This window comes from Bufo gargarizans, chromosome 8, assembly GCF_014858855.1.
Source record: "Bufo gargarizans isolate SCDJY-AF-19 chromosome 8, ASM1485885v1, whole genome shotgun sequence".
In the NCBI taxonomy this organism is placed as follows: Eukaryota; Metazoa; Chordata; class Amphibia; order Anura; family Bufonidae; genus Bufo; species Bufo gargarizans.
The window spans coordinates 29,928,182-29,950,278 of record NC_058087.1 but is presented as its reverse complement, the minus strand read 5'-3'; the positions used below and the strand labels follow the sequence as shown (position 1 = coordinate 29,950,278).

The window sequence follows — 22,097 nt, the reverse complement described above, 5'->3', positions numbered from 1 at the left end:
TCAAGTTGAATATGTTTAGATCTGTCGCAGCAGCCGCATGGATGGTGCCTGTGCATTGGGGAGCGCAAATTGCGGCCCCCAATGCACGGAACGGCCGGACAACGGCTCTGTGAAGGAGCCCTAAAGGCTAGCCTTTGTAGCTCACGGAGGATTGTCTAGACTGGATACAACTGTAGCAAATCATCAGCTGTGAGAATGTTTAGGCTCTGGCGGTCGTTCTTCCTGCCTTGTTGCATTTTTGGTATTCTACGCTATTCTATCCTTTAAAGCGAAAGGAAATCCGACTGACCACAAGCAAAGGGGGAAAGAAGGGGACCTGAGGTCTGTACAGGTTTTCCACTTGTGGGGGTTCCCATTCACTGACAGCAAGAGTTGAAGCACAAAAGGTATGAGGAAGTTCTAAAACTTTATTGACTTTGACTCCATCTTGTATCTGATCAAAAAGACAGAGCCCATCGTTCAGAATGTTCTTTTAATTAGAAGACCTGAGCTGAAAATGTGCTTGGATCCGTTCTCTGCCCGGGGCGCAGTGACGCCAATCTGAGCAGAACCCCGCAGAGCTTTTACAATGTCCTAAATCATGTGACCTCCATTACCCTCCATAGAAGTCCCGGCAGGAATATAATATTAATAGGTTTGTCTTTTATATTTATATATAAACAGGAAACATTTATACACCTATAATACACAGATACATAATATAATAAATATGGAGGGGGGACATGCAGTGCCGTAGAATCTTTCCCTTGAAGACATGAATCATGGTCCATACGTTTGAATTCATCCCGCGCAGGTGCCGACGCTCATCGTTCCAGATCCTCGGCACCAGAAGAATTGATTTAAGATAAGACGAGTCTGTAGACTAGAAACATTACAGTCCAGTCAGTAACGGGTTAATGCTGCCCGTCTCACAGAATGCCATCGTCTGCCCCTCCGCTCTTTGTACCAACCTGCACCATTACGTAAAATCCGGTGTCTATATCGTGAGATGCTTCATCTGCATCTGAAGGCGGAAAGTTCTTGTTTCTTTCCTTCGGTAAACTTTTGAGTCGGTTCCTGGTTAGTACCTTTTAAGCAACGGACACCCTGCACCTAAGGGTTTTCCTTGAAGCTACTCATAGACCCAGTAGGTGGCTTGGGTCAGAGAAGGTTCTGGTAATGCCCCAGTTTTGCAAAACCATCCCCAGATAAGTGCTACTGAAGGAACGTTCATCGACCTTGAGGACTTCATGGTACCTTATGGCTCATGAGATGTATGGAAGACAGTCCTTCTTCATTGTTGATGGGCAACATGGTCAGATGAGGGACAGAAGAAGGATCAATCATCTCCTATGTATGACCAGGATATGGCCTCCTGGCTATGTAGAACTTCTATACCTCTTCTTGTAGGTCAGTAGACTACGCAGAACGAGACGTTCTGTTGCCCCTCATAGGGCACATCTCAGGGTCATCTCACTGGTTGGTCCTCAGCTTTCCAGTTGGAGAAGACCCTGAGGGTGGAAATCGTTCTTGTTCAAGATCATTCGGCCCAACTGATAGAGGAGCTGACTATACCAGTGAATGCCCACCTGCGAAGATGTCTCATTTCCTACCGTTGCACCTAGACCATATAGTACCCTCAAAGGCCAGTAGGCCAACTGTGCCAGCCTCTGTTTTTGTACCAGGGCAAAACAGGAAACGACAACATCATCCACCAAGATCGTCCCATGTTGGGTGAGGGGAGCAAAGACTCCAGTGTCCGTCTCCGTACTTACTGAGGTCACTCTGGCCGGCACCAGACCCGGGGCTCCAGACACGAGGATGTATTGACCAGGTCTTACCTGGCTGGCAAATATGGCTTTGTACTCAGCAGCCGGGGTGGAGGCATTGTCCGCTACAAAGATGAGATGAGTCGGGGTGAGGGAAAGCCTTCGAGGGGGGTCCCCTGTGGTGATTACCCGGAATAGATGCTCCGATCTAGGATCTCTATCCAAGAAGGTCACAAAGTCACTGAAGGTGGCAAGGCCATCGCTGTCCATGGCCAGGACAGTCATGCCAGGGACAAGGTCTGAGATGGGAATCTTGGCACCAGAGGAGAGGGTGGCCATTGCCGTCCCCGGGAAGCAGCCCCCAGTCTTGGCTGCAGCAGAATGTTCTAGATAAAACGTGGAAAAAAACATAAGTTAGAGAAGCTTTACAAAATTGTGATATACAGACTATTCTGATTCTTTACCATCTTTATAACGTCTGCTTGCTGTCAACGAATTGAGGTGGCTGAAAACCAGAGCTGCAGTTTGTTACAATGTATCACTTAAGGTAATCCTCTAGCCACACACAACACCACATTTTTTTTTTTTGCTTAATGTGATACATTGTTACAAACTGCAGCTGTTTGGGTGGACTGAGTCAGTCAATGATTAGACGTGGCAAACAGACACAACAGCCTTAATAATGATAAAAGCTGCAGTTTGTTACAATGTATCAGTCTGGGTAATCCTCTGTGAGCCACACACAGCAGCACACCACTTTCACCGATACAATATAACAGAATGGGTTCTCGGCTAATGACAGCAAGCAGAGTTCTTGAAGACAGCAAATGACTGAAACGCAGCTTTGACATAAACATTCCTCACAGGTTGTGTTGTGACAGACTTTACTGATGCTTCTCTATCGTCAAGATCTCCGAGTGCTGTCATTGAATGGAAGCATTTATTGTTTATAGCTGGAGGCTAAAAAAAAATACTGCTGCTCGGAGCTGCACTTTGTTGCAATGTATCAGTGTAGGTAATCCTCTGCAAGCTACATACAGCAGCCGATACAGTGTAACAAGTGGCAGCTGTGCTGACACAACGAAGTGAGCTAAAGACTGCTGACAGCAAGCAGAGCTCTTAAAACTAGAAAGAAACGAAAACTGAAAGTTGCAAAACATTTCATTGTACCAAACTTGTACAGAATCCAGAAACGGCTGCACACCTGTCCGAGAGTTGTGCCTGGTATTGCAGTTTATCGTGATGTGGATCAGTGTGGCGCTGGGTGAGCAACCCTTTAAGCACCCATTTACTACTATGGGTGACCACTACAATTAATCACTGTATGGGGCACAAGAATTGGGGGCCACCTCAGGTCAGTCCCATCCCCCTTTCCAATGACCTGGGAACCTAAACATCCCACCAGTGTAAGCAAAAAACGGCGAGTTGGGCCCTGTGAACAGAAGGGGGCATCACCCAGTTTTCGGTATAGTATGAATGGGTGTCTCTATTGGCGTGTTTGCATTTTGTCACATACGTGTATTATGTCGCCGTCATTATTTATTTATATTTTTGTATTTTTTATTTTGCCATTTAGGGGAAACATGGCCAAAAAAGTCCCATATTTATTCGTAACCTAAAATAAAGCGAAGCCCCGAGCAGAGTAAACAGCGCTGGCCACGGGAGCATACAAATAGATTCATCCCAAGAATGGGCGCTGCCCGCATCCCACAAGCCACAAATAAAAATGACCAACGTAAACAAGACGCTATCACAAATATTGAGCTGGGCACAGAGCTGCCTGCGGCGGGGGGCCCGGTGCCAGGCGCTGCTCTTATTTCACCAAGGTCTTCATCAATGAGATTTCTCAGAGCACACGGGGCTTCGGATCCGCAGGGTTCACCTCTTCCCTGCTGGACGGGGCTCCAGGAATATTCCCCCGGACACAACAACCATAGAGTGCCGGCTGTCCTGCCGAAGGGCAAAGTACTGAGCTCCGGATTTCACCAGCGCACTGCAGCAGAGAGGCCGCGGTGTGGCGGGGCGCCCATCACACTCAACGGGCATCCACTGATAACGGAGGGCGATATGAAAAGGGAGTGGACATAATGTATCAATATAATCATCTATTCATCTATCTCATATCTCTCTCTCTCTCTCATATCTCTCTCTCTCTCTCTCTCTCTCATATCTATCTATCTATCTCTCTCTCTCATATCTATCTCTATCTCTCTCTCTCTCTCTCTCTCTCATATCTCTCTCTCTCATATCTATCTATCTCTCTCTCTCATATCTATCTCTCTCTCTCTCTCTCTCTCTCTCTCTCTCATATCTCTCTCTCTCTCTCATATCTATCTATCTATCTCTCTCTCTCATATCTATCTATCTCTCTCTCTCATATCTATCTATCTATCTCTCTCATATCTATCTCTCTCTCATATCTATCTATCTCTCTCTCTCTCTCTCTCTCATATCTATCTATCTATCTCTCTCATATCTATCTCTCTCTCTCTCTCTCATATCTATCTATCTCTCTCTCTCATATCTATCTATCTCTCTCATATCTCTCTCTCTCTCTCTCTCTCTCTCTCTCTCATATCTCTCTCTCTCTCTCATATCTATCTCTCTCTCTCATATCTATCTATCTCTCTCTCATATCTATCTATCTCTCTCTCTCTCATATCTATCTATCTATCTCTCTCTCTCTCTCTCTCTCTCATATCTATCTATCTCTCTCTCATATCTATCTCTCTCTCTCTCTCTCATATCTATCTATCTATCTATCTATCTATCTATCTATCTCTCTCTCTCTCTCCATCCATCCTTATTTCAGGGCCGGTACCACTTCATGGTGTCTTCATGTATGAAATGTGTAGTCATCTCTATGTCTCTATTGCCCTTTGGCAAGTAAAAGGTCTTCTTTCAGAGGACCCCTCCCCGGCACCCCTCGGACACACCCGCCTCCCGGCCTCAAACCCCTGTTTGCTTTTGGTTTAAATATAGGTGATCGGGTCGTTTTGAACTTTTCCAAGGACCTGACTGTGATTATTTTTAATATCGCTCTTGTTTTGCTGGGCGGCTCTGTGTGTTCTCTGTGGTCGGGGGATGTGGGTTTTAGATGCTGAGTGTAACCGCGAAGGGGAGCAGTCTGGCAGTCGTCAGCTCTACGGGGGCCGGCGCTCTCCTCCGCTCTCCTCTCACCTTCGTCCTATGCTACCTTGTCCTCCTCTTCACTCTTTCTTTCCACGGACCTCCTGTCCCCGTGTAACCTCCTCATTCTGCGTCCTTCTCTCCTTGGGATTTGTAAGAGTTCACTACTAATGGCCGTGACTTCCTGCCCGCCACCTCCATACTGATAACGGAGCTCTTTATCTGGACTTACATCACCGCCGGTGCGCTGCTCCAATCCTTCCTTTTACTATAAAAAAGATCAAATAAACTGCAGCCTCCTTTGCGCAGCTCCATAACATTCAATGTAATTCTGCATCTTCTTTTTTTTGACACCGAGCTCCAAATCCTCTGCTTCCCTTCTAACAGCCACAGAGGGAATTGATAAAATTCTGTTTGTAGCCACCACCAGGGGGCGCTCATTTATCTCACGCTGAAGTCAATTATAATTTTGTCTTCAGTAAGCTCCACAGCACCCTCTAGTGGTGGCAACTAGAATTGATGTAATTAGTTCAATGGAAAGCAGTTTGTTTGGTGCTCTGTATCAGTAAAGCAGAGACTTGTCCTGGGCCTTAAAATTGTCATGCTAATAACTGCTCTGTCTATGGTGTCAAAGCAATTGCTTCCCAACTGGAAATCTGATGAGTTGGAAAATCCCTTGGACTTGTCTAGAAAATGTTAGACATGCAGTGTACGTAATTTGGAGGTCATTGGCCCAGCCCTCTACCTGTAGTCAATCATCTGTGAACTTGAAGACGGTCAGTGCAGCGAACATCAATAAAGCAGGGAGGAGGTAAAAAAATGCAGGTTCTGCCCTGTTATGAGGTTGTCGGACCTGGCACTTATGGGAGGACTGTGTTGTGGCTGTCACTATCATGGGAGGACTCTGCTGTCACTTCTATATGAAGACTGTGGCTGTCACTGTTATGTGAGGTCTGTGGCTGTCACTGTTGTGGGAGGACTGTGGCTGTCACTGTTGTGGGAGGACTGTGGCTGTCACTGTTGTGGGAGGTCTGTGGCTGTCACTGTTATGTGAGGTCTGTGGCTGTCACTGTTGTGGGAGGACTGTGGCTGTCACTGTTGTGGGAGGACTGTGGCTGTCACTGTTGTGGGAGGTCTGTGGCTGTCACTGTTGTGGGAGGTCTGTGGCTGTCACTGTTGTGGGAGGTCTGTGGCTGTCACTGTTGTGGGAGGTCTGTGGCTGTCACTGTTGTGGGAGGTCTGTGGCTGTCACTGTTGTGGGAGGTCTGTGGCTGTCACTGTTGTGGGAGGTCTGTGGCTGTCACTATTATGGAGGACTGTGGCTGTCACGGGAGGACTGTGGCTGTCGCTGTTATGGGAGGACTGTGGCTGTCGCTGTTATGGGAGGACTGTGGCTGTCGCTGTTATGGGAGGACTGTGGCTGTCGCTGTTATGGGAGGACTGTGGCTGTCGCTGTTATGGGAGGACTGTGGCTGTCGCTGTTATGGGAGGACTGTGGCTGTCGCTGTTATGGGAGGACTGTGGCTGTCATGTCAGTAGTGACTGCTGTCCCTGTGGTGCTCAGTATACACCTCCTGGCAGCCTGGTGCTCGCTGCAGCATTTCCTGCTCTGTCCCCTGTACCTGACCCACAGAGGCAATATGAAATCCCAGCCAGGGGTGTGGAGCAGGATGAGACCTGCCGGGACCAGCTCGCTCCTGCATAGTGTCAGGAGAGTTGTGTCTAATCATTAACCACTAATTGCAAAAAAAATAAAAAATCCACATATGCAAAAATCTGCTAAAATTACAAGTCCATTGTCTCAAGTGTACCGGATATGGCACAACGTGACAGCGTGCACCTCTGTCACACTGCACTATGCCCTACTTAACCCTCGCCTGGACACATGAGCCCGTAGGATTGCTTACTGCATGGGGTAGAAGAGCTGCAGTACCACACAATACCATGAACACAAGGTGGCGCTGGTTCTAAAAAATAACACAATTTTTTCTTATCTCATACCTTCCACTTAAAAGCGATTTACAGAATAAAAAAAAAACATGGCTGCTATTCCAAAAACAGTGTCACACTTATAGGTTGTGTCCGGTACTGCAATTTGACCCCAGAGAAATGAATTGGGCTAAGTGCAATACCTCACACCGCCTGTGTTGTGGCTGCACGTGGCCGTCCTGTGAGGAGGGGATGGATATTGGTAGGAGGCCACAGACTTGGATACACAAGGATGATTGTAATCTTTATCATTGGAGTGTGTATTCAGGTGGTTCCTGGCTTTTAGGACCCCCATTTGTCCCTGGCTTTTAGGACCCCCCCCCCCCCTCGTCTTTACACCTCTGTGTGGCTGTGTGTATTGCAGCGGTTCCTGATTTTTGGACCCCCATTTATCCCTGACTTTTAGACACCCCCCCCCCCCTCGTCTTTAGACCTCTGTGGCTGTGTGTATTCTAGTGGTTCCTAATTTTCGGACACCCCATACTTTTTTGACATTTAGATCTCTCGCGTCTTTACACCTCTGTGTGGCTGTGTGTATTTCAGTGGTTCCTGATTTTTGGACCCCCGTTTATCCTTGACTTTTAGACCCCCCCCCCCCCTTGTCTTTACACCTCTGTGTGGCGCTCCGGGATTGTTTGTCGTATTGTGTAACCCGATGGAATAGAACATAAAAATAATGACTGATGGGGAGAAATATTCTCATACACATCGAGGTTTATGCCATTTTATAGTCTGAGCTGCACATATTTTTAACTCATTGTATGCCAGAGAACGTTCGCAAATGCAATGCCGTGATATTAATGTCGACGCAGGCATGGGTCTTTAGGCTGGGGTACCCCCGCCACCCACATTTCCAATCACTCCATTCCGTCATATATTCAGAAGTTTGAAAATGTTCAGCTAAACCCCCTCGTGACTGCAGTTATTTAACGCCTCTCCTATTGCCCTCCCCCTTCACGCTCATAGCAATCAGAGAAGCTGAGATATAAGGAGCTGTTTGCTGAGGTCTGCTGTCTCTTTCCCTGACTAAGGCTGGGTTCACACCTAAGCGTACCCGATAAGCGCTGTTTACAAGCGTGCTTATCGGGCGTTTACATACGTGCGAGGAAACAAGCAAACGCCCATTGTCGTGCGTTCCTGCTAGGTCTATGTCCTGTACTTCTTGGGGCGTAGAGCGTTTTACAGCGCGTTCGTACGCGCTGTAAAACGCTCAGGTGAGAACCATGCCCATAGGGAAACATTGGTTTTTGCCTGTTGAGCGTTTTACAGCGCGTGGGAACGCGCTGTAAAACGCTCAGGTGTGAACCCAGCCTAACAGAGAAGTGGCTTCTAAAGGGCATCTGTCAGCAGTTTTGTACCTATGGCACTGGCTGACCTGTTACATGTGCACTTGGCAGCGGAAGGCATCTGTGTTGGTCCCATGTTCATATGTGCCCGCATTGCTGAGAATAAATGATGTTTTAATATGTGCAAATGAGCCTCTAGGAGCAACGGGGGCGTTACCATTACACCTAGAGGCTCTGCTCTCTCTGCAACTGCCAGGGCCTCTTCACTTTGAATGACAGGACCAGGCAGTATAAACGTCATTATGCCTGGCTCTCTGAAAGTGCAGAGGGCACAGGAGTTGCAGAGACAGCAGAGCCTTTAGGAGTAATGACTACGCCCCCGTTGCTCCTAGAGGCTTATTTGCATATAGTAAGCGTTCATTTCTATCAGCAATGCAGGCACATACAGACATGGGACAAACCCAGATGCCTTCAGCTGCCAAGTGCACATGTAACAGGTCAGCCAGGGTCATAGGGACAAAGCTGCTGACAGATGCCCTTTAAAGGGGTTGCCCCATAATCAACAAGTGTCTAATCACCGGGGATCTGACCTGAGAACTGGGGTCTGCGTCCTTCATTCAAATGGAGCTGCGGTCGTCCGTGTGTGCGACTGCCTCTTTATTACAGCAGGGGACATGCTGCAGCCATGTTGTCCTCTTTTTCATCCAATCCCTGTCCTCGGTGGTCTATATGGTACATGACTGCTGAGCTGACTGATTGGCTGCAGCAGTCACATGGAGTATGCGGGCATGTCACCGCTACAGCCGAAGAAACAAAAACCTGACGGGAGGATTGGAGAAGCAGCGCTGTCGAGGGATGAAATGAGTGAGTACAAGTCATTTTATTATGACACTTGCTGGCTTGGCGGAATTTTTTTAAAATTGCGTTCATGCATAAAATGTAAATTAGTTTTCATCTTCAAAGCCGTTCTAATTAAATTTCACCCCTATGCCCATTACTAACGATAAACAAAAGGACCCATCAGTCAGATTCTCACAGATCGGTTTATTTTAAATATATTGTACAATTTCACAGATGCAAAATATACAGTCTACAATCACCGCAGTACCAAAAACGACTCTAAATAAAAAAATATAAATCGCTTACAGTAATAAATTAGCTCTTTATGTTCAGTAAGTAGCAACGACCCCTGCAGGTTCAGATTCTTCTACTGTCACATTGACAGTCACTTAGAATAAGTCAAAGGGCCCGTTCATCAAGACAACCCCGTCTGTATGTCCTAGCAGGCCACATGGATGTCAGCTGCAGCAGGGGCCCCCAAATAGCATTTATAGTGCTAGTCTCCTATAAGGCAGGGTGACCTTTGGGGCCTCCTGCAAGGTCCAGTTGGGCGTGGACCTCCTGAGTCACAGCAGAGAGCGGCTCCCTCTCTGACGCACCCAGCTGTCCGTGTATTACATATTCAGTTGAATGGCCGACATATAATACTACATTTCCCCAGCAGAAATTGCCGACCAGCGGCAATCAGCTGATCCATGGTGGCTAGCCTATAGAGAAGGGATTGTCTTGATGAGGCCACCTTTTTAGTCACATATTTAATATTACGTGCTGATAAAAACAAGGACTCAAGAGAGTTAACACTCATTACATAATCTTTGCATTCCCTGCAAAATTGCCACATTGTTACACACCTCCCAAGGGTCCCTTTTTTGCAGGGTTGGGCTTTCCTGGGATGTTTTGGGGGTGCTCTTGAGCAGATCCCAGGGTGGGACTTTAGTGTCTCATGCATGGGGAGGCAAATATTAGTAGGTATGCACAGATACAAGAAACATTCTGGAGACTGAAGGATACATTTCTTCACCAATGAAACATTGGTTTCTGAAAATGGCTACTTTGTTACCAACCACACAATATAGATCTACAGTGCATGGGAGAGGGGAGGGGGATAGGATGGGGGTACAGGCAGCTAGCAAATGAAGGGTTGAAAGAAGGAGTCATGGGGGGATCGTTGAGGATGTTTACCATAGAAGAAACTGATGTAAACTTAAGAACAAATATGACTAATGCCCTTTCCTCAGAATCTCACAGTTTTCTTATTTACCGTAAGTTCCACATTTATTACGATTACAGGTCTCGTGTTTGATCTACTGTGCAGTCTGCTGACCCCTGCCTCTAGAATAAGCCATAAGTCTGATAAGTCGGGGTCCCTCCTATAATGAATGGGGAACACTCAACCTCCATTCTCCCAATAGTTTGGGGCAGGGTCATTTTATGGTACACCCATTGTAAATGGTGTCATTTGTGGGACCCTTGACTGACTAGAGGAAAATGATGTGGCCCACAAAACGAAGCCTTATACAGGAAGGGGTGGTACTGGTTCTCCATTGAAGAGATCCATGTGATGTTTGGAGACTTATTTACAGGCAATGCTCTATGGGAAAAAGTATGCAAATGAGTTCTCCTCCAAAAGGAAGACAACCAAATCATAGACTTCTCCATAAGGAAGAGATACCCATCTGTAATATGCTGTGCAAATGTTTCCATTGCCTATTTTACCCTAGAATACCGCTACAGTATGTGCCAGCCTCAGATGACCCCCCCTACTAAAGAGATCCGCCCGAGGGCCTGCCACAGATATTCTTTGCAGAATGCCGACCACACACAGCTCCTCTTCCTCACGTGTCTCGTGCACTGCCCTCCATGGGTACCATCATATTGTGCTCCCAGAGTGCCAGCCACAAATGTGCCTATGCCTACCTTCTTTGATGGGCTTTTTCCCTGATGGGTTTCCTGCATCATGTGATGCATTGTGGGGGAGCATATTTGGCTGAATAATTTGCCCTATAATTAAAGTGGTCCTGGATCGGGGTTGGAGCACTGGACTTCGACCTCAGACAAGTATGGCATATCCTAGAGATGAGACAAGGTGCTAACACATCCCCTAACTGCATGGAAATGGTTCAATATGTAACTTTTTTTAGTGTTATAAATATTGTAGTTTCTGTCTTTAAGGAAACATAAGAAATACATTTTTTTTTAAGATCATTAAACATATGTCGTAATCATGGTCCTTGTTTTAATTAGCACAAAATATGCACATTTTAAATAACACTTCCACCTTGACTGCCTTTCTATGCACGTCATGATTTTTTTTTTTTTTTTAGCAAGGCCAATGTGACAGTTGCTCGAAAGGTGAGAGGCCTTGACAATACATTGTACCATTCACAAGGAATATCTTTTATTTCGTTACAAGTGAATTAGACGAGTCAACTGCACTGATGTATTTTCTACGATAGCTCAGCAGTGTATTTTCTAGAAGTGACTGGCCCAGTATATATTTGAATGTATAACTTAACATAGAATATTATGCTCATTTCCATTGGACAATCAGTTATTCTTTGCTGTATATTATCCTTCATATGTTCTCACATCTCCAGTGATTATTTTTCTTTTATTTTGTTGTTCTTTTAAACATTTTGTTCCTCAGCTCCTAGGTTTGTGCTTGTTTGGGGCCATTGTCGTGCCCATGGCAGTGCCCGGGGTTTGGAAGCCTCCCAGTTCACTTACTTCTTATCTCCCTCCCTGTCTTTGCACTGTTCCACCATTAACTTTCTCCAGTCTTGTCAATCAATCTCTTCTGCTCCTTCAGTTCTCCTTCATCACCTTTCTCTTTCCCTCCTTTCTCCCCTTCCGTGAGGCTTTGTCGCTTGCATTTTTTCCTTCATTCTTCCTTTTCTTTACTTTTTTCTCATCACCCCCTAGAGTTTTCCCTTTCTGTTCCTTTTTCTTCTTTCTTTCCCGTTTTTTCTTTTTCTTGGTCAGTTCTTTGAAGCTGGTAGACCCCAATTCTTCAGCTCCGTGTGGCCTGAAAGTAGGAAAAAAAGAACATGAATGGCTATCCTACCATGCAGATCTTTAACGGCTACATTTTAATTCACTACAACCTTACAATTCACTCTGCCCTTTCATGACTTTATATTCCCTCAAAGTATGGCTGAGCCCAGGTAATTAGAGCAGTGGCCTGTGTATGCCTACTGCTGTTTGGTCAGATGGACCACTCCTTAAAGAGTTATAACCATCTTGGACTTTGATGGCTTTTGCCATCAAAGTAAGACAGGTGGGGTCCAACCTCTGGGAGCCACTCCTATCTCCAGAACTGGTCCCCCGAAGTGAAGAAGAGCACACTGTGCAAGTGCAGGTGTTCTTCATTCACTGACATGTGAGTCCTGAGAAGAGCCAAGCGAGTGTACTGTGCTATTTTCAGAAGTCCCTTACTAGTGAATGGAAAGCGCACAGTGCATGCACAGCCGCCTCTCCGTTCACCTCTATGGACTGCCACAAATAGCCGAGCCAGTGCTTGGCTATATTCGGAAACTTCCATAGAGATGAATGGAGGTTCGTTGCGCTTGCGCAGTGTGCTCTCCTTCACTTCAGGGAGCTTGTTCCGTAGATAGGTGCAGATCTCACCTCTGAGACCTACCCCTATCTGACACTGATAACATATCCTAGCAATATGCCATCAATGATTGGAATGGGAATAGTCCTTTAAAAGGGTTGTCCTGGATTAGAAAAGCCATGGTTGCTTTCTTCCAAAAAGAAAACCACCCATGTCCATGGTTTGGGTCAGCTCCACCTCACATCTGTGGACAGGGGTTGTGCTGTTTTTTTAAGAAAGCAGCCATGTTTTCTTATCTTTGCCAACCCCTTTAAAGTTTGCCCAAGGGCATTTTGACTGTAGTGGTTGCTGAGGGGCCCTTTACTTTTACTGCTATTAGGACCTGGTAACCCTCAATCCATCAATGGCTGACACTTTTTCTGAGATCACCATTATTACTTTGGTCAAGAAAACATGTAAACTATGTTTCTAAACACATAACTCGATATGATGATTGTATTAAAGCTAATGAGTTTATCATTTCTGCTAAAATATCTGCAGATTACACGTTTGACAATTTAAATGCCCCCAGGACCAGGAGTGAAGACCTTCCTGCTTTGAAGCATCGAAGATATGAAGCTTAATTTGCGTCACACAAATACAACACATCTCTTCTATCACTGAGACTCGTGTAAGCTCATTTAAATTCAACCACTTGTTAGCCGTCATATTAGGGATACAGTATCTTCTAAAATACAGCCATAAGTGGCGCAAATGGTGGATACATAATGATGGAGAATATGTCCTTTAAGCTTTGTGGTCCCCAGTGCTTTGAAGCTTAGACCTTGTATGGTTTCTAGTGCACTAAGCTTTAGGTCTTGTATAGTATCCAATACCGTGAAGGTTAGACCTTGAATGGTCTATAATGTTCTGATGCTTAGACCTTTTTTGGTCTCCAGTACTATGAAGCTGAGACCCTCTATGGTCTCTAATGCTCTGATGCTTAGACCTTGTTAGGTCTCTAGTGCAGTGAAACTTGTAAGGTATCCTGTGCTATGAAGCTTAGACTTGTATGTTCTTCAGAGCTCTAAAACTTAGACCTTCTATAGTCTCCTGTGCTATGAAGCTTAGATTTGAATGGTCTCCAGAGCTCTAAAACTTAAATCATATATGGTCTCCTGTACTATGAAGGTTAGACGCTGTATGGTCTCCAATGTTCTGATGGTTAGACCATGTAAGGTCTCCAATGCTCTGATGGTTAGACCATGTAAGGTCTCCTGTGCTATGAAGCTTAGATGCTGTGTGGTCTCCTGTGCTATGAAGCTTAGATGCTGTGTGGTCTCCAATGCTCTGATGGTTAGACCATGTAAGGTCTCCTGTGCTATGAAGCTTAGACCTTGTCATATCTCCAGTGCTAACACTATGACTGGTCTTTCCTAGTTTTAAGGTCTTCTTAAAGTCATAGTATCAGTAATGAAAAAGCACTATTTGCACATTATGTTTCTAAACCCTTACAACTAAACGTCTTCTGCTTGCTAGTTACATGCAATATAGCAAGCTGGTTATATTAGCAGCCAGGAAGTGTATGGCCACTTTAACGACTATCCTGCATTTTCAGCCCACGTGTATCTGTCACCTCCAAACAATTATTTCAAGGAACCTTGAGCCTCAGTGACATCGCAGGTTCCCAGTGATTTGGAACTGGACAGGTGGACTTATTGGTGCTTATTGCAAAATTGAATGTGCTATCTCTAGGGCAATGATCTTCAGCCTGTGGCTCTCTAGCTGTGGTTAAACTACAACTCCCAACATGTCCTTACAGGTGGAGAGCTTGCATATATGCATTTTAGTTTTGCAACAGCTAGAAAGCCACAGGTTAGAGAGATCATCTGCATGCATAATCTTGCTGACATCAATACAGTTTATATATTACACATTAGATTTGATTATTATAGTTGTGATAGGCAGAGTAACCAGATTTCAGTGGTCAATATAGACTATAAAAAATACTCCTGGAAAGGTTTCCCTAAAAGTCTTGGTTTTTATTAGTCAGTGCCCCTTTAAGTGATTAAAAGGGGGATCCCACTATTTATCTGCTATACTTGATACAGCACCTCTAACAAAAGTGGTGCTTTGTGTTAGAGATTCCAACCCCCTGACAATGTGGTCCCATCCAGCTATATAGCTAAAACAGATTTCAAAAGTTCCCACAGCCCGCTTGGTTAAAGGCTGTGCCCATCTTTGCAACCACAGTTTTTTTATTTTTTTTATTTTTTTTATTGTATCAGTGCATCTAAAATGATAATCTAAGCAAGTTTGCAATAGGTATTTCATTTTTTTTTTATATGACTCCAATTCAAACCTATGCATCTCCATGGTAACAGACAACAAACAAACCCTCGGTAGTCGGATCCTACAGTCAGACTTTCTTTCATCAGTGTGCCTCTTCTAGTATAAACTCGGGAACAGATGAAAGAAAGTATTACTACAGGGTAGTATTATACAAGGCTTAGGCTACTTTCACACTAGTGTCTTTGCTGGATCCGGCAGGGTTCAGCAAAAACGCTTCCATTACTGATAATACGACCGTCTGCATCCGTTATGAACGGATCCGGTTGTATTATCTTTAACATTGCCAAGACGGATCCGTCATTAACTCCACTGAAAGTCAATGGGGGACAGATCAGTTTTATATTGTGTCAGAGTTAAACAGATTCATCCCCATTGACTTGCATTGTGGGTCATGACGCATCCGTCTTGCTCTGCATCCCAGGACGGAAAGAAAACCGCTGCGGTTTGCTCTCTGGTATGAGAACGCAGCCAAATGGAACGGAATGCTTTTTGAAGCATTCCGTTCTGTTCAGTTACGTTTTGTCTGCTTTGACAATAATTAGGGACAAAACGGAAGCGTTTTTCTCCGGTATTGAGACCCTATGACGGATAGAAACACAAGTGTGAAAGCTTTATTTATTATGGAGATGCATAGGATCTGGAGATCCAAAACAATAGGACATTTTTAATTAAAGGGATTCTGTCACCTGGATTTTAGTGACAGAGCTTTTAACATCATCACATTACTCTGCTCGTTTTGTAAAAAAAATATACTAGTATTACTACCCTAAGTGTTGTCCTTTGTCTAGAAAATCGCTTTTATTAATATGGTAATTACCTGAGTAAGGTGCCCAATGGGCTGTCCCTCCGGCCGTTGGTGCCCAGCCACGCCCCTTCTCCTGGAGCCCAGCACCGCCCCACTGCTAATTTATTCACTCCTCATTGCCGGCTGGCGCATGTGCAGTGCGTCCTATGAGGCCGATTCCAGGCGCTGACATGTGCATCCACGGCGCATGCGCGAGCTTATGGCTCAGCGAACACATTCAGTGGATACACATGTCAGCGCGTGGAATCGGCCTCACAGGACGCACTGCACATGCGCCAGCCGGCAATGAGGAGTGAATAAATTAGCAGTGGGGCGGTGCTGGGTTCCAGGAGAAGGGGCGCGGCTGGGCACCAACGGCCGGAGGGACAGCCCCTTGGGCACCTTACTCAGGTAATTACCATATTAATAAAAGCGATTTTCTAGACAAAGGACAACACTTAGGGTAGTAATACTAGTATATTTTTATACTAAAGGAGCAGAGTCGTGTGATGATGTTAAAAGCTCTGTCACTAAAATCCAGGTGACCGAATCCCTTTAAGCACTATTGCAAAATTACTTCATTTTTCACTTTAGATGCATTAAAACAATTGAAAACCAATAGTTGCAAAGCTGGAGATGGCTTGTAACTGGTATCTGCTGTGTCCCTATGAGATTGAAGCAGCACTCCTAGAAGAATGTGCAGTGATGGGGTAATTGCCACTGTGCCCAATCCTTATGGCAGTGCCAGGTCATTGTAAATGCAATGGGCAGATAACCCACCCCTCTCATTTAGTTACAGTATTATCCGCCTGTAGAAGACTTCAAATGTTGCTACTTTGTAACACTTTCTTTCTGTAAAGAAACTAAGTTTTTAAAAGAAAATAATACAAGCAACATTAACTAGGATTCCTTCTATCAGTTTATAATCTTCTGTTTCAGTTTGCAATAAAAAGGTTAAAAAAAAAAAAAAACACCCGAAAAACTTCTGGATTCTCCTTTTCTCCATTCATTTTATTGCCCCCTCCTTCGGCCCTTCCTGAGTTTAGACTGTGGGAGCCATAGGTCTGGGCTTTGGTTGGTAGGTAGCAGAATTGTCATGACTGCACTTGACACCAAAGTTTAGCCCCGCCCATTCACTTAAGCCACACCCCTTCTCAGTACTCCAGCAGGAACATGGGGAAGACCAAGGCGTACATTCTTCTGCTTTATTAACAGATTTAAGTCAAGTAGGTTTTTTTTACATGACCTTGCAGGAGGCCTGGAGAACTCACAAACAAGCATTTCTATCTTTAGCGTCCCTTTAAGTAGTCCTTGATACATATGTGGCGCACAGTAACCAGTAAACCTGCGCGTAGTGTGTCTGAGAACTTAAAGGGGTTGGCAAATCGGGGTATGGCATTGCCACCATTATCCGATAGGTGCAGGTCCCACCTCTGAGACCATCTATCTCTAGAACAGAGCCTCCAAAGCAAAGGAGAGAACACTGCTCTCCATTCACTTCTATGGTTCAGAAAACTGCAGAGCGAGAGCACTCCCCCGGGTATTTCCGTAACTCCCATAGAATGGAGAGGGCACTGTGCAAGTGCGGCCACCTCTTCATTCACCTCTATGGGAGTTCTGTAAATAGTTGAGCCAACACTCGCCTATTTTCGACACTCCCGTCGACGTGAATGGAGAATGGCTGTGCTTGCTTTGTGCGCTCTCCATTCTATGGGAGTTCTGGAAAGAGCTGGTGGCGCGCTCACTCTGCACCTTTTGGAACCATTAGAAGTGGAGGGTGGCTGCGCTTGCACGGTGTGCTCGCCATTCACTTCTATAGTTGTTCTATAAATGGACGGGGGAACGCTCGCCCTTCTCCATTCACAACCATATAAGCAAATGGAGAGCATGAAGCACATGCGCCGTGTGCTCTTTCACTTTGGGGGTCCCATCCTAGAGACCAATGTGGGACCTGCACCTATCGGACATTGGTGGCAATGGCATATCCAAGCAATATGCCACCAACGTGCGTAATGGGCCAACCCCTTTAAGTTTAAAAAAAAAGACCCTAAACTGATTTGATATACGCTAAGACTGATCACCTCACCTTAGGTGGTTGTCCCACGGGTTGTTACCCCCTTCTGCCTGCACATCTGCAGCCCCCTGTGTTCTCCACACGGAGTGCGGAGCTTCTTCCGCTCTGCTCTTGTCAACGGTAGACTTCCAGCTACGATCCTGAGGGGAGCTTGGTAGATTTCCATTTGCAGGATGGTCTGCCGAGAAAACACAGAGAGTGCCATAAACCACCCACCGTCAGCTGGCCATAACCAAAATGATATAGAGACGCTGAAACAAATATACTTACCAAGGCAAAGGGGACCATCTTCAACCATGAACCCCTGTGACGAGCATCATAAAAAAATATAAAAAAAATATTGAGCACCCCAAGTTGAGAATAGGGGAGCTCCATTCCCAACACACCATTGCTGTGCATCCCATAGCACATGTCATTCGCACACTGGACTGTCAGATCTTGCAGAAACCATCAGCACAGCAGCCAGAATTCAAAAATGTTGTTTTCAAAAAATGTTTACAATTTGACAAATATCAGAAAATTGTATATATTTTTTTTTCTCCATTTCTCCTTGGCAGAAATATATAGATTTGACGCGTGATCCAAAAACACACCCGTAGCACAGATGCCAGTGTTCACCTCTGGCTGTACGACGGCCCGTCAGACCCCGGGGGGTGTATATAGCGCATTGTGCAAACATCTCAAATGGTCTAGTGAGCTATGTACAAATGCTGCCAGATCAAACTGCAAATATTTGGGTGGAATGTTTGTTTTTTAATTTTACAAAGGAAATCTCAAGGCAAATGGGAATTAAACCTGAGCGAGTGAGGCATGGCAGCGACACGACGTGTAATAACAGGGCTTCCGCGCAGAATGCACCAGAGAGAGGTCATGCAAAAGAACTGAATTGCATTAATCCTTTGCTGCAATCTCCTGTAGGGGGCGTCATAGGGCACCTTGGATTTCATACTGCCACCATGTATCCATGTAACAGGATTGGAACATTCAGACCATGCATTGTGTTGACAGAAAATGATTGCAGTACCATTTATGACCACCGGTCACAGATTATAGAATGGTTTGGTAACTAATCTAGGTCAGGATTTACTTACAAAAATGTTGCTAATGGAGCCTTTGCACAAACTTCCAAATTCTTGTACATATTGTAGCACACAAGCTTTCTGATCCCTTTTATAGCCTTGTTTTAAACCATGAACTGCTTTGAATTTACACATTTATTGTCCGTGCAGCTCCAAAATTGCAAGAGGCATAAGAATTGCAGTATCACTTCAGACCACCAGAACTTTTACAACTGGTTCCATAATACACATTTAGCGCTGTTTTGTAAACCAGGATCTTCCTAGACCATATGACTGAATATGAGCCATAATGCTTTAATTTAACCCCGTCATTGCTTCAGATAATTAGATTTGTTGTTCCATTTATTTTGAACCCCGCATAAATATTACAACCAATAAACGGCTCTCCCTTCACGCAGCTTTTATCCCGGCCGTTGTATGAGGCTCCAGAGGACTTTTGCTTTTTTAATAGGTGGCTCCCTGCGGCATCTTTTATTTTTAGCGCATTTCCAATTAGTGCAGGTTTGATTTACTAGTCCTCGAAAGAAAAGTGCAGCATTGATTGATTATCGAGATTCTGTTCTAAGAGGGAAGGGAGGAATAGCCGGACCTGCTCTAACCTGGATCAATAACGGATAAACACGCTGGTGCAGTATCGGGAAAGGATCTAGCGCAGCCCTCGCTCAGATTGCTGTGGAGTACATGCCGTGAAAGATTTGGTGCAAAGATTGTCAGACATACGCCATTTATTCTGCATAGTGTCCACGTTCAACGTACTGGTCTGGCTCCATGAAACTCTGTTATTCTACAGGGGAAATTTGCATTGGCTACTATCACACTTGCGTTTTGTGCGGATCCGTCCACATAGTACAGCCGTCTGCATCCGTCCTGAATGGATCAGTTTGTATTATCTTTAACATAGCCAAGAACACCATTGAAAGTCAATGGAGGACAGATCCGTTTTCTATTGTGACAGAGAAAACGGATCCGTCCCCTTTGACTTACATTGTGTGCCAGGACGGATCCGTTTTGCTCAGTTTTGTCAGACGGACACCAAAACGCTGCAAGGTGTCTGTTTCCAAAGCAGAATGGAGACTGAACTGACGCATTCTGAGCGGATCCTTTTCCATTCAGAATGCAAACTGATCCGTTTTGGACCGCTTGTGAGAGCCCTGAATGGATCTCACAAATGGAAAGCCAAAACGCCAGGGTGAAAGTAGACTAAAAGGGTTTGTCCATTTTAGATAAGCTTCTTAGAAGGCCCACTGATGATATGCAGACCCTAGGTGTCCGACTACCAGGCTCTGCAGTGAACAGCTATAAACCACGAGACAACCTAGCAGAAAGTGTTCCATGTTCCTGCAGCTCCATCGCAGGAGACATGAAGTATTATATTACCCAAGTCCTCCAGAGAGAGAAAAAAAAGCTGTTTTCATGGCTATGATCAGGTGTTAATCCAACTGCCTGGTCAGTTCTTTAATAAGAGAGTTTCTTATAAAGGAGAAGGTTGATGGGTCAGGTATAAGCAGGCCTGGCTTCTATGGTATATTGAGTTCTTTTATGATTACCACCTAAATCCTGGCCCCCTCTTTGTGACGTACATTATAAAACACTGGCTGCATGCAACCACCACTAGGGGGAGCTAACTGCAAATGGCTTTAAATTTTACTAGTGAATGTGATAGGACCTACAAAAAAGGCAGTACAGTGCGCTCCCTCTAGTGGTGGATGGAGGTAAATGCTGTGAGAATGTGATGGAAAGCTGTATATGCAGTTCAGTGCTGGCCCTCATCATCTGTCTATTGCTAAGTATAAAACTAATCCAATACCAGGCACGTGAGATACAAGCACTGTACAAAAAGGCACTAGACAAGGTACACAGCGGGCACAATAAAGGACATTGAAGAGGTCTAAAGCTATAAAGTATTATCATATGTAAAGCAATGCTCTTACCTGACTTCACAGAGCAGTGGATATGCGCTTTAGATTCGTAGTACACCCAGTCAAATCCAGCCTCCACCGCCAGCCGGGCCAGCATGCCGTATTTATTGCGGTCCCTGTCTGAGGTGGTGATGTCCACTGCTCGCCCCTCATAATGTAAGGATTCATCAGAATGGTGACCGTCCTCATCCCAGCCTTCAGTCACTCGCAGCTTAATGCCCGGCCATTGGTTCATGACAGAGATGGCCAACGAGTTTAGACGGTCTTTGCAGCGCTGTAAGAGAGAAAGCGAGAGATGAGTTGCAAGGCCGACAAAAAAATTAAAACATAAGATTAAAGGGTATGAATACTGTTGAAATAAGCCGTTGCTCTAATGTAGCTAAAGCGCAAAATTTAGCAATTTTGCAAAAAAAAAAGCCTTGACTTTGTGTATACATCACCTATACCAGGGATAGGGAAACCTCCGGCTCCCAGCTGTTGTGAAACTACAATTCCCAGCATGCTCCATTCATTTCTAGAGCAGAGCAAGTATGCATACTGGGAGTTGTAGTTTAACAACAGCTGGGAGCCGGAGGTTGCCTACCCCTGACCTATACAGACCTATGTGTCTCCATGGTTACAGTCTACAAACAAGCCCTGTGTAGTCTGATCCTGGGGTCTTGCAGTGTTCTGTCCACATACAGCCCCATTCCGTACTGCACAGGTTTCATCTAATGCCTAATAACTGACTTGCCTCCATTATACGGCGATCATGGTCGCCCGGCCGTGCCCTACACACACAATGCCAAGACTGAGCAGATCTTGGATCACTGCACAGTGGCCTGCACTTGTCCACTAGTCTCAAAGCGACATTTCATTCAACTTAGGCCTCATGCACACGACCGTTGTTTCGGTCCACATCCGAGCCGCCGTTTTGGCGGCTCGGATGCGGACCCATTCATTTCATCCGTGGCTCTGTTCCGCGGCCCCGCTAAAAAAAAAAAAAAAAATTCCTATTCTTGTCTGCGCTTTGTGGACAAGAATAGGCATTTATATTGCCGGCGCCCGTTCCGTTTAGCAAATTGCTGAAGGCAACACTGGCGCCTTCCGTTTTTTGCTGGTCCGCGGTTTGCGGACCGCAAAGAAACGGCACGGTCGTGTGCATGAGGCCTAAGGCTACTTTGTATCTGCACAGATGGATCCGCACCGATAATGCAAACGCTTGTGTCCGTTCAGAACGGATCCGTTTGCATTATTCTTTTAAAAAAAGTCTAAGTTAAAACTGATCCGTCCTGACTTACATTGAAAGTCAATGGGGGACGGATCGGTTTTCAATTGCACCATATTGTGTCAGGGAAAACGGATCCGTCCTCATTGACTTAC

The 22,097-nt window shown here is 45.3% G+C and overlaps 1 protein-coding gene across 2 annotated transcripts in view; it reads right to left on the bottom strand.

The window, feature by feature from the left end:
• Positions 1-512: 512 nt before the first annotated feature.
• Positions 513-22,097, bottom strand: part of IHH (Indian hedgehog signaling molecule) — a 77,979-nt gene continuing 56,394 nt past the window's right edge. Inside the window, exons 2-4 of one of the 2 annotated variants that reach the window (XM_044304927.1) lie at positions 20,748-21,009; positions 17,750-17,915; positions 9,177-12,017 (exon numbers count right to left, since the gene is read on the bottom strand). In XM_044304927.1, the coding sequence (XP_044160862.1) occupies positions 11,798-12,017; positions 17,750-17,915; positions 20,748-21,009 (648 nt within the window). In that variant the 3' untranslated portion in view covers positions 9,177-11,797. Of the gene's footprint in view, positions 2,135-9,176; positions 12,018-17,749; positions 17,916-20,747; positions 21,010-22,097 lie in introns of those variants that run through there. The other variant, XM_044304926.1, reaches the window with a different exon arrangement.